The sequence below is a fragment of the Opisthocomus hoazin genome, chromosome 5 (assembly GCF_030867145.1).
Source record: "Opisthocomus hoazin isolate bOpiHoa1 chromosome 5, bOpiHoa1.hap1, whole genome shotgun sequence".
Taxonomy (NCBI): Eukaryota; Metazoa; Chordata; class Aves; order Opisthocomiformes; family Opisthocomidae; genus Opisthocomus; species Opisthocomus hoazin.
Genome location: NC_134418.1, coordinates 81,178,911 through 81,197,163, shown reverse-complemented (window position 1 = coordinate 81,197,163; position 18,253 = coordinate 81,178,911). Strand labels below are relative to the sequence as shown.

The 18,253-nt window shown below is 40.1% G+C and overlaps 2 protein-coding genes across 19 annotated transcripts in view; one reads left to right on the top strand and one right to left on the bottom strand.

Annotated features, from left to right (window-relative positions):
• Positions 1–17,055, bottom strand: part of FGL1 (fibrinogen like 1) — a 40,692-nt gene extending 23,637 nt beyond the window's left edge. For 2 of the 4 annotated variants that reach the window (XM_075421907.1, XM_075421904.1), the window contains exons 1-2: positions 5,355–5,439; positions 380–455 (exon numbers count right to left, since the gene is read on the bottom strand). In XM_075421907.1, coding sequence (XP_075278022.1) covers positions 380–445 — 66 coding nt within the window. In that variant the 5' untranslated portion in view covers positions 446–455; positions 5,355–5,439. Of the gene's footprint in view, positions 1–379; positions 456–5,354; positions 5,440–9,713; positions 9,880–17,012 lie in introns of those variants that run through there. The other 2 variants (XM_075421906.1, XM_075421905.1) reach the window with 2 other exon arrangements.
• PCM1 (pericentriolar material 1) overlaps positions 16,575–18,253 on the top strand; it is a 42,526-nt gene continuing 40,847 nt past the window's right edge. For 13 of the 15 annotated variants that reach the window (XM_075421903.1, XM_075421901.1, XM_075421902.1 and 10 more), the window contains exon 1: positions 16,615–16,844. The gene's annotated coding sequence lies outside the window, so the exon portion shown is untranslated. Of the gene's footprint in view, positions 16,593–16,614; positions 16,845–18,253 lie in introns of those variants that run through there. The other 2 variants (XM_075421890.1, XM_075421888.1) reach the window with 2 other exon arrangements.

Sequence of the window (18,253 nt, the reverse complement as noted above, 5' to 3'; positions counted from 1 at the left end):
GCCTGTGTGCCTTCTGTACAGTGTGCCTGTTAATGCATCATATGATACCTTTTTTAGCAAAGATAATCTATCACCTCCTATTTCATGTCAGATCCAGTAACAAACTGAATGGATTACTTTCTTCAGTGATGCTGCTCAGTCATTTACCTCCCATTGCATATTTATGTATTTATTTCCTCTTTCCTTATTAGAAGCTTGTCCCCACTGAACATCATTTGAGGTTATTTCCCCAGTCTTTCACTCTTGTTCTGAATTCCAATCTTTTCCACCAAAGGCTCTGCCATCCCATGTAGCTGAGATACACTGTAAGCACTAGGGAAGACAAGGTATTAAATATTTAGAAGAAACTCTATAGGCAAACTTAATTACTAGAACTTACTGAGCTGCCAATGGCATCCATCAAGCGAGCTGCAAGGACAAAAGCAATCATTATCAAAATCTTCATTCTTTGGAAGCTGTGAAGTAGAGGAACAAATGAAATACTAGTTAACTTAAACATTAAAAGTAAGTACTTACACCTGACAAATTTTATTTTAAATAATCCATTTAACCTATAATTATTTTCTTGCATATTGTAAATATTATGTCTATTTAGGCTTCATTACAAAGGTCTAAAATAGTGTGACGAAGTACAGCTCCAAAACCAAGTAAAACCAGAATTTATCCTTTTAGGCCACTTTGTATCAGAGCTGTCCATATGTTTCAGGAAAGCTATTCAAGATTCAAACCCACACATTTTATTGTGAAACAAGACAAAAGCAGAACAGCATTTTAAAATGCTCTGAAAAGCAGTGCGATATTCCTTGTCGGCCCTTTAAAGTTGGGAGAAAGGTCTTTGTTATATTCAAGTAATTAAAATCTGAATTGGACTAGTTGTCCTTGAAATAAAGAAGATTTGTGCAACTTCAGTGTGCCAGGAGAGGACGGAAGTAATTTTACTGTTACAGAGTAATTTTGGGGAAAAATGCATAACCGTTATTGGCTTGAATTCTAATGGTGGCAAGGATAACAACTTTCAACTGATAGCTACGCATATTTTGTACTCTATGACCCAAGGCATTTTAAATCCCATTATTTCATGTGAAAATTATTTTATGTGCCAAAACAATCATCACTGTATCTCACTGCCTCACAAACATTAGCTGATACAACTTCACAATTTTCTGTAAGGTAGACGTGTGTTTTTCAGCTCACAGATGAGAAACCAAGGCCTCCAATTACTAAAATATTTAGATAGATCATACATGAGCCAATTATCAATTGATTAGTTAAACTGCTGTGGGCTATCAACTGAGGAATGTTTTTGGTTTTTTTAAGTGAAAATATTTTCATTTAGCATATGCTAATGCCTGTATGAACCAAAATACATGTCCACTTTGCTTTTTCTACTTATTAAACTAAATCAGCTAACTACATGTTAAAACATTTGTGGTTAGACAAAGCATAAGACCTGTAACAGAGAGTAATGTTTCAATGTCAGTATGTGCTTATTGAAACACCAACTTTATGGAAATTTCCTCTCACGTTTCTACAGGAATTAATATAAAACACCAGTGGAACCTTGGCAGACTGTGCTTTTTTACTGTACAAAGAAAAGCAAGGTGCTTATGTGAAGTACGTTTGTAAGTTCTTGTAAAATTGGATAAGTCCAACTTTATTCTCACCAATCTCTGAAAACCTCATGCAAGAGTACAAATTACAGTCCAGCCAAATTTCAGGTTTTCACCACCTACCTATAAAATACTTATGATGTTTTTTAAATTACAGTTATCCTACTTAAGTAAGCAAATATTTTTTTACTTATAGTGCTGAGTTTTGATGGTTTGAAAGCATCGTATTCAAAAGCATAGGGTTGTGAGGCCCAAGTATATCTGTGTAAAGCTTGTTATACCACGCCTTGCACTGGACCAGTGCAGACACAAGGTGTTGAGGGTACTCTATACCCATTGACAAATGTTGCAGACAACTCAGAAGTTTTTTTTAAGCGTTTTGCACGTACACAACACCTACCATTAAGCTTCAAAGCACTATAGTAAGCTGATTTCTATCTCTAAGTATTCCAAAAGAATCCATTAAAAATAACGTATAAAATGTTTCTAGAGTAGAAAGCATGAACTGAAAACCTTAGGCTAAGTTATTTCCATGCCATAAAATTTCTAAGTTCTAAGTTATTCTTCATGCCAAGCAAACAGATGTTGTATCATTTGAATTAGAAACTTTACCACAATTCAATGCACTAAGTTCTGTTGCTGTTTGAAGTGGTGAATCCTATGAATTTCAGGCTTTAAAAGGGGGTGGGGGTGGTGCAGAATCTGCAAGAACTGCCTGGCATTGAATTTTGTTATTAATTTAGATTTCAGAGGTTTCTGCCATGACAAGACACGCATTTTCACCTTATGAGAGTAATAATTATGGCTGTTGCAGCCACTAACAGTTTGAAAGCAGCTGTTGTAATGACACTGTCTGTGAGAGGAGCGACCAGAGAGTACATCAGCTATCTGGACAACTCGCAAATGATTTCTCTGATAATTGCCGTCCCGACCTCATCCATATGTTAAATATCTTTTCCAGGAGAGAACGGACTATATTTTTTTCACTGGAAGATTCATACTTCACTCTCTGTCATTTTCATTATAAAAGCACACTGTTCTCCCTCACATTAGTCTTAATATTCAAACTGCTATATCATGATTTCACTGACTGTGAATGCCTCAATACCACAATCAATCTTAAAAGGGTTGCACAGCTTTACAACTACAGTATACTTGAATTTTTTTTTAGAAAGACTATCAAGTAAATCTTGCATACTGTTCAGAGAAATTTATGTTAGTAAAAAAAATAGCAGACTATCAGGCACAATCAAGGCAGATCGCATCCCTTACATCATGTGTGAATTACTATGAGCAAGCTGCACAAAAGGAAAAAAGAGAGTGTGCAGCTGGTTTCCTTTGACACCTTCAGATGAAGTCACCTTTCTGTTTAAAGGGTGCTCCTTTCTAAAGCATGTTCCTGTTGCAAGGAACTTCATTAAGGCTGCACTTGGAAGACATCTTTGGCTGTATCAGATTTAAGACCGAACAAAGATATGCTCAAAAGACACTCCGAAGTATAGGAGTAGTTTCACAAATACAGTTCTAAGTGTGATGATTTAAATGTGTTGCTCAAGAGATTTTAATCCTGGAGTTTAATTTGTAAGAAAGAAGCTGGACAGTAAACCCAAGATGGATTATTGATCCTGTAGTCACTCACAATATGAGCTCACAATGATCATAAGAGAATTAAGAGGTGTATAAAGAGGGAGCAACCAAGAGCTCCGTTTGGCAGACCTGTCAGTCAGAAACAGGGAAGACACTGAAACACAGAGAACACAAGAGAGAAAACACAGGGTGGACCTGAAATAGGAACAAGGGTTGAGGGGACCAAAATCTTTGCGCTGCCGTCCTCCCATAAAAGGAGAAAGGTCAAGAAGACTGGGAAGCGACACGAAAGCTCTGAAAGGAAATGGCTGACCCAGCGCTGGTTCTCTACTTCTGCCACCGCCCAGCAGGGAGACCCAGACAAGGCAGAGGACAGTGAGCAGTGCTGGTCCTGGAAGGGGCAGTACCTCATACCTTTGAGCCAGTTTCTCAGCAGGTATAAACTCCTGTGGTTTACCTGATCCCACAGCTGCAGTCACATGAGATTCACTGAGTGGTAAGAAAAGTGGTAAATAGGATGAAGCCCCACATATGTCCAGAGCGCTCTGTATACACTAACTGAATCAACAGGTTCAGTCTCTGAATTAATGTGGGTAACTGTTCACTTAGTTTTCCACATTTCTACAAAAAGTTTCAGAAAAGATTGTGCTAGTAACAGTTCTCTGAAAGCGTATATCCATGCTCGTTGGTAATATGTAAAGCTAAAGTTCTGTTCAAGGGAAGCTTAAAACCTTGCTCTAGGAAGACTGCTTTGAAAGTCAGTTTCTTAAACCAATTTCTCCACTTCTTTAAATTTACTCAGGTTGTTAGATAGCTATTTAAAATGCATTATCCAGAAATATATGTGGAGGATAAAACAATTAAAAATGTAGCGAGAGAATACAACCGCTGATAAACATTCACACACAATATAATAAAAACATTTACTCCAAAAAACTGCAAAAAAATTACAAATCTTAATCCATGTCACAGATGAAAACAATTGCATAACTTCGCAAATATTATTGTGTTGTTGATGCTAGTGAATCCAGAGAGTTAATATGTGCTGAGAGACTTCCAAGGCTTTTGTTATAACACCTGTGTTGGTTTAACAGAAAGAACAAAAAACAAATTTGTGCAGGGGAGATCCTTTTCCAAGAAAATCTTAATTTCAGACAGTAGACATGCAGATTAATTATCACACATCATGACAGAGTGAGAAAAACTCAGTATAATATTTTGAAGTTGAAAACACAAGCCCTTAACAGCTGAAAAAAAGAAATCACTTTCTATTTTAATAAAATTGAAGTTTAAGGGCAACTCTTGTGAAAACCTAAAATTTTATCCATATGAGACTGCTCATTTACTATTCAAAGATTACACCTGGAATGCACACTTGCACAGCTGTGCAGAAAGATTTCTCCAAAGCTATAGTATAAAAATTCTAGAAAGGTACCATTTTCCTTCTCTGTGCCTGGGCTTTCTTTACAGGCTACTTAGACAATCAACCCTATGTTCAAATTTCCCCTAAATCTGATGTTTTTCCAAGTCTTTCAATAACAAGCTACTAAATAGATTTGATGACATTAAAGAAACTCTGTGCTAAGAAAATTTTGAACTCCTAGCCTGCTTTCCTGTTCTTAAATTCTGAAGACAGCCAACTAGATGGAATTCAGATACCTATTCCTGTTTGTACAGTGTCCATAAGAATTGCATGGCTAATAAACACAATAATAATGAGAGAGAATCTGCAAAAAGGACAGATAATGACTTGAAAGATTTTTGTTTGCTTTCTTAAAAATCAAACTGGTTTTAATGATTAAACTTATGCACAAATTTTGCTTTTATTTAATTAGGTAGTGTTACAAAAATTGCCCTATTTTCCTCATCTGAAAAATGGACAATAACTCATTATTTGACCTACTTCTAGGCTTGAAAAGCAACCTTCTTCATACAGCCATACATTATTATAAATTTAGAAATTACAGATTTGGATATGAGGTTTATTAACTAACTAAATGTCATAGAAAAATAGCTACATCCTGCTAAAACATTGATACATCATTAGCAACATTGCACCAGTTACATGGCCTTCAAATACATTTTACTTTTAAACCATAACTATAACAATTACCCCAAATTCTTCCTTCTTCCCTCAGAGGTACCTAAAATGTTTACCTTTACCCTCTGGACAGAACTCAAAGTTCTTAAATCTTCTTAAGCTGATGCAAAGAATTCCAGAGCCCTTCCCAGGCTGCGATTGTTTTTGCTATTAAATTCTGTGGAGATGAGGCTTACATCTGCTATGAGTCACCGGGCAGGAATGTTACTGAGAAGTTGCAGTTATCAAGACTAAATTGCAACATAAGAAGGAGAAGATGGTAATTCTGTGCCTAACACAACACTTCTGAAATAAAAATAGACCAAAAATAACGAAGGCTCATCCATTCCCTTTCACTGCTGTGATCCAGGCAATCGCTCTCAGCATCGTATTCAGCTACAAATATACTCCAGTGCTATCCTGAATCAGAGCCTAAATTGCTTAGGCTTCAGAGGTATATAGAGAGCATAACTGACTCGACTGATTTGGAAATAAAACATAAGCACTCAGACTGGAAGTTCCTTGTTAGAGGTGATAAAATAAAAAGAAATATGCTAAAAAAAACCCCAGAGTAACAAATGTGGTATAGACAAAGCCAAAGGGAATGAGAAAAAAAGGACAAAGAACGTTTTTTGATGTAAGTCAGTATTTTTTAGCTGAATTGGAAGGCACTCAGAAGCACATGATCTCAGTGACTTGGTTAGACAAAATCACTTTGTATATAAGCTTTTTGGAGACAGATGAATACATCAAAGAATGTTTTAAAATGCAGTTTGTTGTGAGTGTTTGTTCTATGTTGGCTCTTCCCAAAAAGTTCAATAAATAAGTGTGCTGAAAGGAATGCTTCTGGAAGAAGTGAACTCTTAAGGAAATATTGAACAAAAGCAATACAAGGAGTTTTACATTCCACAGTACAAATATTCGCACCATCAACTTCCTTTTGAAGACTAATACTTGTTGCACACTTCCTCTAAATAATTTCTGGTGTATTATTTGGAATATGTTTACCTGGCAGTATTTTGCTTTACTAATTACATTACATTATATCAAATAATTAACTTCACACTCTGAATTTCAAATATGTAATAATTTCAATAAATTTCTCACGAGTAGCTTACACTAAGAATCATTTAAAAACTCAAAATCATTCAGCAAGTAATTTTTACTGGGAATCTTACTACGGCTAATGACTTTTGCAAGGAGGGAGATACCTGTTCATGGTGTGACTCAGCTCTCAACTGATCATTACTCAGTGGGTGGGCTCTGAACTTAGAAAGCTGAAAAAGGCATGGCATTTTAAACTCAGTTTTGTTAACCATTTAAACAATTTATTGAAGGTAGATTCTCAATCACCTGAAGTCTTTAAACAAAGACTAGATGGCTAAAATGTATTGCTGCGGTTCAGTTAATAATTACATACAGCGTCAAGTCAGAGATCTGTGTTATTCAAGAAGTCTATCAGCTACTCATCATACAAATGATTTTGCAAGAATAAACATATTAAATTGAAGACACTCGAAGAGTATACAAATGGAAGTCATATAAGCACAAACGGACACAAGAAAGGTCTTTCACAGACCTGTTGGATACATCCAATACTGAAAACAGGAAAATCTCACAGACCTTAATGCGGCCAATGAAGACCTGGTTGTTCACACAAATCTTACTCAGATTTGCTGCTCCTGGGAGACTTTGCACAGAAGTGAAGCAAAATATGTCAAAGATCATTAATTACTCTTTTATCATTTTTTTTTTCTTCACAAAAGCATGTATACAGAATAAAATGCTGTTCCTCACTTCTACACTAAATCAACATTTTTATTACTTCCTATAAACAAGGTAAAAAGTCAGTTGTATTAAATCCATCTTGTATCTTTTGTGGATGTTTAAAAGAGGTAGCTAGCACGAGAAATCAGTGGTCTTTGTTCCCACTGTGTTAGAACTTTAAGCTGCGTACCTCTCCAGGTATTTTATCCGACAGAAGTTTAACAGCTTTGGGCAATCCCAAACATGGACACAGGCTGGGCGATGAGTGCATTGAGAGCAGCCCTGCCAAGAAGGACTCAGTGGATGAAAAGTTGGACATGAGCCGGCAGTGTGCACTCGCAGCCCAGAAAGCCAACCGTGCCCTGGGCTGCATCCCCAGCAGCGTCGCCAGCAGGGCGAGGGAGGGGATTCTGCCCCTCTGCTCTGCTCTGGTGAGACCCCCCTGGGAGTCCGGCGTCCAGCCCTGGAGCCCTCAGCACAGGACAGACCTGGACCTGTTGGAGCAGGTCCAGAGGAGGCCACAGAAATGGTCAGAGGTCTGGAACAGCTCTTCTGTGAGGAAAGGCTGAAAGAATTCGGGCTGTTCAGCCTGGAGAAGAGAAGGCTGCTGGGAGGCCTTATTGCAGCCTTTCAGTACTTAATGGGGGCCTACAGGAAAGATGGGGAGCAACTCTTCATCAAGGAACATAGTGATAGGACGAGGGATAATGGTTTTAAACTGAAAGAGGGTAGATTTAGATTAGATTTTGGGAATATGCTCCTTACTCTGAGGACGGTGAGGCACCGATACAGGCTGCCCAGAGAAGCTGTCACTGTCCTCTCCCTGGCAGTGTTCAGGGCCAGGCTGGTCGGGGCTTTGAGCACCCTGGGCTGGTGGAAGGTGTCCCTGCCTGTGCCAGGGGGGCTGGACTAGATGATCTTTAAGGTCCCTTCCAACACAAACCATTCGATGATTCTAAAATCAGAAAACCCAAGACAATGCATTCATAGTATCATCCTTTTATCATTCAGACTCAAAAGAAGTTGCAAGCACACAAGAAGCTTGCATAGCACAAGGAACCACTGTTTTTTCCCTGATAAGCTGTAACGTAGGTGTTAAGCACCATTTTTAAAATATAAAGCTTTACTTTTTCTCATGTGTATGATTTTTATCCAGGAAAGGTTTAAAACACCTTCAGCTGTCACGTAGAAATACAGAAGGGTCAAAGATTGTACAACCACAACATGGTAACGTGATGTTTGTCAAAATGTACTTTCATTCCATCTATTACAAATTCATTTGTTTAGGCTCCTCTCTGCATTGTTTTAGTTCACGTAACGCTCAGGAGAAAACAGAAAACATGATGGACTCCATTCTAGGATTGGCTGAAGTCACGTATTTGAAAATGTGCATTCAGGGTCGTATGTCCAATCAGATGACAATTAAATGGTCTTTCACATATGCTAAACAGTAACAATAATATGTTGAAAATACTTTTAAATGGAATATACTGCTTGGTTTTGTAACTTTGACACTAGGCTTTTTTCTTTGAGGGAAAAAAAAACACAACCAAAAAAAAGCCCCCCAAAACCCAACCTGACTAACTCCATCAAAATTACGATGTCTGAGTAAATGTAACTTTGGGGGGTTTTATTTTTTAACAGATAAAGTAGTAGCAATGTGTTACTTCCATAATAATATGAAAACAGAACAGAGCTGAAATCAAAGATAAGCCAAACTCAGCTTTATGACTAAAAATCTCTGTATGCCCTTGTTTTTAAAGGTAGCTTCTTTTCCAAAAGTAAGTGTATATTTTTTTATAGACTGACTTAAGAATTGTATAGTATGTTTACAAGAAAATCTGGTTAAGTAGTTATCGTAACTGACAATGTGCCAGTTACCAGAATACTGTTGTTATCTTCCCATTTTAAGTGTATTCCACAAATAAAAGCATTGCGTAAGAGGTTCACACACTTAATGCTGTGGGTGTTTGCATAGCTGACTGACACGTTAAATGGTTTCCATCATTCCAGGGCAGACTGCTGATGAAAACGAGTACAACACTATCTGCTTGAGTGGAGTTAACTTTAGATTGCTCAACAGTTCACTTTAACTATACATACATAAGAGGTGGCCCACATATTCAAGAGAATAAAATGATCAAAAAGCTACACTGGATTCCGTCAACAGTTTGGACTGCTATGAAAAATTATCTCCACTAAGCTTTTGAAAGTTAAATATAGTTACTAGCTGTTAATATTTTACGTTTATTTGGAGACGTATGAAGAAACAGAGTATGTTGTACTTCTGCATTGACAGATTCTCAAGGTTCCTTCTTACTAAAGCAATCTGGCATTTCAGGATTCCTTTGGGATGATTTATACCAGTTTAACATGAGTCCTACTTAGTCAAATGACAGCAACTCTCTTTCGTGGACTGTCTCATTTACATACAAGAAGCTTGCACCAAAGTATTAAAACAGCTACAAAACAAGCTCAAATGAAAGTGACATGCTCTTGGCAGCACAAATCCCTAAAATTCAGGAGATGTTGATGATGGACCTACTTGACGCAATTCTGGTTATTCACAGGGAAGCATATGAAGAAGTCCTGTGCTACCAAACACAACAGAAATCAAAGGAAGCAGCATCATTTTTCACTATTCCAGTTGTCCACTTACTCAGTACTACCTTTTTCTGAGGGTTACTGATTTTTTTGTCTCTCTCTAGGACATTGTTGCCTTCTTCCTGTATTTCAGTTTGCCGCTTCTTTCATTCCACTGACATGCATAGAGTTCCACAAGGCAGCATCCACTGTCACTACAGTACTCTTCAGGCTTCAGGCATGCTCCCTGAGTGTACATGATCCACCGCAGGCTTCAGTCTGCGAAGCAGACAGTGGCCATTATTGTTTCACTTGCCTGTTCCTTTAAGGAATATTGTGCACCTGCCTGTGCGTGACAGTTAGCCATCTACAATTTATTAGTAATATTTTACTTTTTCATTGTCGGATGAGTTTGAGTGCTGCAAGCTGATACTTTGCTTACTTTTGGATAAATTACAAACTTCAGAATATTTTAAAGCTGTTGATTCTTTTAACATGCTGTCTTCTAAATGCTTGCCACAATTCTAATGACAGCAGTGGTAGAAACAAATTACATCAAAAATACAGAAGTCCATTTATAAACTTCTGAAGATTTCTCCTGCTCTATAAATACATTGCACAGAGCAACCAGGGCCTATGACTGCAACCTGAAGTATATGCATAACATCTCTAAGACCTGCATAATCGCATGATGAATTTGAAATGTTAGGGCAATAAATGTCATTCCCTGATAAGGCCAAGAGATAAGCAGAAAAGAACTTCCCGCTTATTCTGAAATGACAGAATGAATGCGCCTTATTTTCTGGTGTATGGCTATAACACACAACAATAAAATCCAGTTTTTAAACAATTCACCTCATTTTTATGTAGTATTCCAAGAAACAGGTGCATAATTTAGTCATTTAAGTAATTTCATAATCTGACATTTCAGATATACGATACAGAAATCAGCAACACACTGTCATTATCATGGATGATAAGACCAGCAAATTCAACATATTTAGACATTATTTTGTCACACTCCAAATAAGGCAGTCCCTCACATCTTTTTCAATAAATGGTAGCAAAGACAGTATTACTAGCATAGATGGAACACATCACAGAAATTACAGATCTAACAGACATCCAGATCTGCACACGTCCTTTGCAGAATATAGAAAAATGGTGGATTTGGTGAAGGCCCAGAGTAATTTTTTAAGAAATTATTGCTGGTGTTTGTCTTCTATTCATTAACCCTAAGATCATAACAAACATGAATTAAGCTATGTTTTGAGGAAATGTATACGGCAGACAACTGACTTGCTGAAGATCTTAGTGCAAAAGCCAAGAAGGGAACACAGTCCATAACCTTCTGCCTTACTCACAAGAGCAGGTTACATACCCTGCCTTCTCCTGACTGCCTCCTTTAGCCAGACAGCTTCCTGCTGGCCCCTGTTCTCCTTTTCTTCTCTCCAAATACATCCTTCTACTATATTCTACTTTGCAAAAAGTGTGTAACCTCTTTGTAAGGGGGCACCAACTAATCTCTCTTCCTTGATATTTATCAATTTAGTATTGTTATCCATCTGTACCAACCCTAATCAATAGTGTAACTGAAACCACTTTGCACCAAATCTCTAGTGCCTCTCTTATCAGCAGAAAAATTAAAAAAAAAGAAAAAGGAACCACAAAACCAACTATTTTAATGCTGAAATATTTTCAACATAACCGAAGCCATACAGTGTAGAGAAAGCACTTAGTTACGAGTATGCAGGAATGACTGCTATCAGATACATTTTTGTTTCCAACTACAAGAGAAAACAGTAGAAAGTATCTACAACCTTTTCCTCTTAGAATGAACTTTCAAACAGTTGTACAGTATCTTTCATCCAAGATATTATGAATTAAAGGTTGTTCCTACTCACTTTTCTGAGGCTTCTGCAGATACAAACTGAAGCAGAGGAAGTTCCACCTGAACATGAGGAAGAACTTCTTCCCTCTGAGGGTGACGGAGCCCTGGCACAGGCTGCCCAGGGAGGTTGTGGAGTCTCCCTCTCTGGAGATATTCAAGACCGGCCTGGACAAGGTCCTGTGCAGCCTGCTCTGGGTGACCCTGCTTCAGCAGGGGGGTTGGACTAGATGACCCACAGAGGTCTCTTCCAACCCCTACCATTCTGTGATTCTGTGATATGCCTGTTTAAGTCAAATCTGTCATTTCAGAACAACAAAATTTTTTGTTTCTTCTTGGATTGCTTTTGTTAGCCAAGGAGTGAACTGAAGATGTTGTTACTGGACTGGAAATAGAAAGAAATGAAATAGATGAGACTACATAACTAAAAGTACAGTGCATCAAATATAAGTTGAATCAAACAACAAAGAGGGACATCCAGATTAAGCACTGTATTTAGTCGTGAAACTGGATCTTACGACCTTGCTAACTTCTGTGCTACAGAGACCTCTTTTAAAATGGTTTTCAAAATCGGCTTTAACAGAGCCTGACTTCACAGGGGACTGAAAAAGACGTGGTCCTAGGGCTTCTAGGCAGGGCAACAGTGGTGCTCCTGATGTGTTTTGGCTGTGTGAAATAAGCATGCTTAATAAAACAACACTGGCTATGCCTTGTGGCTCCATCCCATTACTTTTTAGCACTAGGTTTGATACCAGTCACTGATATTTTATTAGAATGTAATACCCTGAGTGTGTATAACAGCAAATATTACAGACTGGTGAGATAACAGCAGTATCAAGACAATTACTTTCTCCACCCCTACAGATGTGGGGAAGGTTTACAACAGGGATCCTGTCCATGCTTCAGCTGAGATTCGGGCGCTTTTCCGGGGTCTGACCAGGTTAACTAATACCTCTCTCTCAGTTACTCATCTTTCCTTTATTGTTTCTGATGGTTATTATGCTTGCATGGATCATTAAAAACTGCTTTCTTCTTCCTTGCTAGTGAATTGGCTAATCCTTGAGCCGCCTAACGCTTGGCTTAGGGGCCTGTACCTCTGCCCTACACCTGCTGAATTTGTTATCAGACCCCATAGGGATAAATGGACACTTTATATTCCTGTATAAATCAACTCAAACTCTTTGTTAAAGCCTTAAAAGATCTTTCCAATTTAATGTCAGCCAAAGAAAGAAAAACTACCTTTAGTATAGTAGCTTGATAGTTACTGTGTAGCCATATTATGGTAGGCTAATAATTTTTGGCCAGTTTCATTTTTGCAGCAAAAACCTCTATGTCACAAAATCAGCAAACAAGTGGACAATTACTATTTGAACTGAACACCCTATTAATTACTGCCTTTGTTTCAGGACCTTTAAAAATCCCACTCCCCAACTGCTCCTCGCATCTCCTTTGTCTCAATAAAACTTTAATCCTTCACTACTTCTTGCCTCTCGTCCTTACATGCCTGTATGTTGTTTGCTTTTCCCTCTAGAATAATAAAGTAAAATTCACAAGATACAGCCAGCAGATGCGCAAGGAAAAAATCATCGCATGTCTCTCACATAGCTTTCAATCCTAATTAAATTGGGCTATCTCAAAGATAATCCATTCAGTTTCTGTGAGGGTGCATTCATTAGCATGTCTGCTGATGGAAGCACTTACAACAGAGATCTTTGTAGGAGGAATTAGTTACTGTCAATCTAGAGGCTCATTAGCGTTGATACAGGACTTCCCCCAAAAGATTTTTTTTTTTATTAACAAGACATTCTTTAAGCCATATTAGTTTTGGCTCACAGTCATTCCAAAATCTGAGATATTATTTTATAACAGTGGTGGAGAACCACCTACTGGAAATAATGCTCCTTGCAGTGCAATCCATGACACCTTAATGCTTATTGTATCTTTTTTCAGTCCCCATCCCCAATGAAAATACGGCTCTGAGAAGCTGGTGCTGTTTTATTTCTTTGGAGCACTTTTAAAAAAACAAAACAAACCAAAAAAGTTTGCAGCCAATTCCAGAAGAGGGACAGAAAATAAAAAGAAGGGAAAAATCATCCTGCAAATGTTAGGCAGGAGTCAGAGTAATGATGCTGTAAGCACCTATGAGAGACATACTACAAATATATGACATCCTGCGGGAAGGAAAATATGCAGTTATAACACATAGGGAGCTACAGTAAAGACATTATTACTAAAACATACTAAAATCTATTTAATTTATTGTTTTTCCTTAACTGCATTATATGTTTACGTATTTTTTTTCCCCTTCAAGAAATGATAGGAATGCGGGAGCTCTGTTTTAAGAATAAACCACAGCAACAAAAATTATGACAGTCCTTGTATTAAGGCACTATTTTCTCTTAAATTCTGCCTCCACCTGCCGGGCAGTGGGAGGAACGCCGCTATGGCAATACGGAGTGTCATGCCAACAGCAACACTGCCAATATTGTGCTGACCAACCAGACATGGTACCTGAAGCCAGGATAAAATGACATTAGTTAAAAGTATAATTAAAAAAAAAAAGCTGATAAATGAACTTCTTCATTAGCTGCAGAATTGCAATTCAGGTGAATAATACATATTCATTACATAGAGAGCTTCCATCAGGTTATTGCACATTTTTTTAAGGCGATTTAAGTTACGGACACACAGCCATGTAGCTGACGGTTGAAATGGGAGAAAAACGCTGCTATACCAGGCAGTCTTATACTCATCTCTTTCATGCACTACATATTGTCCAGAACTATTCCTTTGATACGGGGGCATCTGCTGGAGAAAGCAATGATATTTTATTTGAAACATTTTTATTTCATAGATTTTCCAGTCATTTTGTTACCTGAAATCAAAAACAACTCCTGAAACACACGAACTATGTTTAAAGGGGGGGACATTGTTTTTATTCCGCGCAGGGTGCGAGGTGGGAGATTTCCACAAATCAAGCACCCACGCTTACAATTACCTTGCATATTTATACAGTAAAAAATGTTTAAAAAATGTTAGTACTGCCTATTAGCCATACCCCCCTAACTCCGATTGATTAATTCCCTTCTCGTCTCAGTTTAAAGATTTAGTACTCTCAAATGCATGCTCAGTAGCTGAGGGTCTTTGCCTGGGCCGGGGTCTCCAGCTCAGGGGGTGTGATTTTTCGTATTATAATGAGGGTAGTTCAGCTAAGGATACATGAATTCTCAGTTCTTCTGCCAAGTTTGCAACATACATAAAACATCCCAATTCACTGTCCTTCTCACAGTCCAGTTGCTCCAGCATATCCCTGGTTAAAAATACCAAATGTTTGTTCTTCTGATTGGAGATGATTCAATGTCTTCCACCTGTCAGCAATCTCCTTGCTTGAACAAGTCTGTAACCACTAGGTGCTCCTTATTTGGAACACTGGCTGCTGCTCAGGTACTTTTTCATGAGTTAGTAACTACCCTTAAATCACAACCTGATTCTTAACTGTTGGTTCACCTTATAAAAATATATCCAAATGTTAGTGACCAAGGTAACAATTCAGTTCATTTTCTAAATTACAGATAGATTAATGTATCATTGAAAAGGATTCATCTGTCATTTATTTTTTGGTGGAGCAAAATACATTGGTATAAGTACTAATATGGCAGAGATGGCATTTGCACATAGTACCAGTAGGATGTTTCTCACCCAGAATGAATTGTGGGACTGATGTGAATATTTAATGCTTCTGCTTTAGAAACTCAGTGTAATGGAAACGCTGAAAATGGTAACTTGTTTTTCCCATTCTGACAAGGGACAGTCCCTTCAAACGAGCGGAATATAAATGATATCAGCTTTACGAAACAGAAATCGAAAATCCTGAGTATATTACACAAACCAGCTCCCTGAGAGCTAACAACAAGAACTTCTGCTAAATACAAGTTTGTCTGCCTGGAACAACCGGGTGATCAGAGCATAACAGTAAAGTACAGCACAACCACTACTCACAACTATTTTTTTAAACATCAAATCCTTCTACTTTTTTCTATTTTATTTTTTTCTAGAGGGAAGCTTAAAGAACACAGATCTGTAAACTCTAAGCCCTAAAGCAAGTAGCAAAACACAAATAACGGCACTGCAGAAGAAGCAGGAAAAAAAGTAGAGCAGACTATGATTTCCACCTTTCCACTGCTGCATTGTCAGCTGTGACTTCTTACAGGAGAATGGATGCAGACAGAGAGACTCTGCAAGGCCACATTGCCCCAAATGAGGAGGGGATCTGATCCTTGCCCACTCTCAAGGTTTTGACATGATTTTACTAGTCTTCCAGTCACGTAAAGTCATTTATAGAGTTCACCACCATTCTTGTATTTTATTTTCATAGAATAATTAAGGTTGGAAAAGACCTCTAAGATCATCAATTCCAACCGTCAACCCATCACCACCATGCCTGCTAAGCGATGTCCTCAAGTGCCACATCTACGTGTTGTCTGAACACCTCCAGGGATGGGGACTCCACCACTGCCCTGGGCAGCCTATTCCAATGCCTGACCAGTCTTTCAGTGAACAAATGTTTCCTTATATCCAATCTAAACCTCCCCTGATGCAACTTGAGGCCATTTCCTCTAGTCCTATCGCTAGTTGCCTGGTAGAAGAGACCAACACCCACCTCACTACACCCTCCTTTCAGGTAACTGTAGAGAGTGATAAGGTACCCCCCTCAGCCTCCTCTTCTCCAGACTGAACAGCCCCAGCTCCCTCAGCCGCTCCTCATCAGACTTGTTCTCCAGACCCCTCACCAGCCTCGCTGCCCTTCTCTGGACACGCTCTAACACTTCAACGTCTTTCTTGTAGAGAGGGGCCCAAAACTGAACGCATTACTACAGGTGCGGCCTCACCAGGAGAGAAACGATCCCGCCCCGGGGCCGGGCGCTGCGCTGACTGGAAAACTACCGCTCCCAGGAGGCACCGCGGAGGGCCGAGGGGCGCGAACCCGCTCCCCGCGCGGTGCACGCTGGGACTCGTAGTTCCGCGCCCCCTGCCGCAGCGCGGAAGGGCATCGCCGGGCGGAGGTTACTAAGTTACGGTCTGTATCCGTCCGCGGGGGCCCGCCTCCCGCACCCCTCGCGGAGCGGCGGCCAAGATGGCGGTTTGGGCGGTTGAGGGAGGGCAGTGAGTCCCGCTCGCCAGCGCTGTGCCGCCGCGTCGAGCGAAGCGGGGCCGTTGCTCCCCTCCGCTGCCGGAAGGTGAAACGCTGGGCCGGGCAGCCGGGGCCCCACGGGTAGCGAACGGCGGTGGAGGAGAAACCAGGCCCGGGTGACCTGCCCTCCGCCGCGGGGTGAGACGCCCTCTCCCCCCTTCGCGCGGCGGGCTGCTCCCCGCTCCCGCCGGCAGCGGAGCACGGTGGGGCGGTGGGGGAGAGGCGGGGGAGAGGGGACTCGGCTCGCTGCGCGGGGGGCGGCCGGGGCCGGCAGGCCCAGGGAAGCCCCGGGGGAGGGTGCGTTACCCGCTCTGCGACGAGACGCCGGCGGGGCGGCGGCAGCGGCCGCGCTTTTGCCTGAGGCGCTTCGAGCGGAGTCCGCCCCCCCCCGCCGGTGCCCCGCGTTTTGGCGCCGTGGAGCGGCGCGCGCCCCCTCACAGCCCCCGGCCTGAGGCAGCGGCCCGGCGGGGCGGGGGTGGAGGGTGCGGGATGGCCGTCCCTCCGCTGATACTTCTGGGCAATTTGGACCAGATATGATTTGACTATAATCTTACGTGTTGTCCCAAGTTACTATTTTTCTAGAAAATATACGTGAAAGTCTTCTTCTCGGGTTACCTAGTAAATGTTGTAAGGCGGCGTGCACATGCTCAGGCAGAGCTTTCGTACAGATTCTGTGACGAGCGAGAAGCTGAGGTTGGTAATGGGTTGCCGGATGCAGAAATAGCAAAATGGGAGGGCACCGAAGCTTTTCTAAGAGGATTTCTTGTGGAAGGAAGTGGTAAAATGAAAAGTAAGAAAAAATAGAGATGAGCGAAGTGTGTGTGGGGAGGTGAAAAACACAGCTTGATAGGGGAGAGTTTCATCTCTAAGGAAAAAGCTGGCTGAAACTGTGTTTTTTTAAGTGAGATGAAGGGATAAAATCTCAGCATAGCTGTGTAATCTTAAGTGCACTTCAATATAACTCATTTGGAAATATCAAAGGCTGTAATACAAATGTTTAGAGACTTGCACACTTCTGTTAGAACACGAAATCTGCTTGCTGGCAGTAATCAGGATATTGTCATTTCTGAGCTGTTTCTAATACGGTGCATTGGTGTGTGCCTACTGTCCTTGTTTGAGAATATTACTGAGAATATTGCATCTGTGGCAGTGAATTACTCCAGAGGTTATCAGAGACTCCTAGAGCAAAGATAATTGAAGATACCTTTTATGAAAGTTTTAAATGAAGTAAATGCGAATAGGTATTTATATTTCCCCAAGATGAATACTGCCATGTCTTGTTTTTACAGTGGAAGGTAGGGAAAAACTTCTTTTGCTATGGTTTCAGTAGAATTATATAACATGACGAGGAGGCAACAGCTTACCGAATTGGGCTATAAACCCAGATGGCCTCTAATCTTGTTGGGATGAACTCATTATGCTTAGTGGTATAGGTCAGAATTGAAATGTTGGGTCTTGCACATCTACAAAGCTGAACAGTGTGTCTGTAACTGAAGAAGGTTCTTACAAAGCAGGTGTTGTCTAAAATAAGCTGAACTGATAACTAT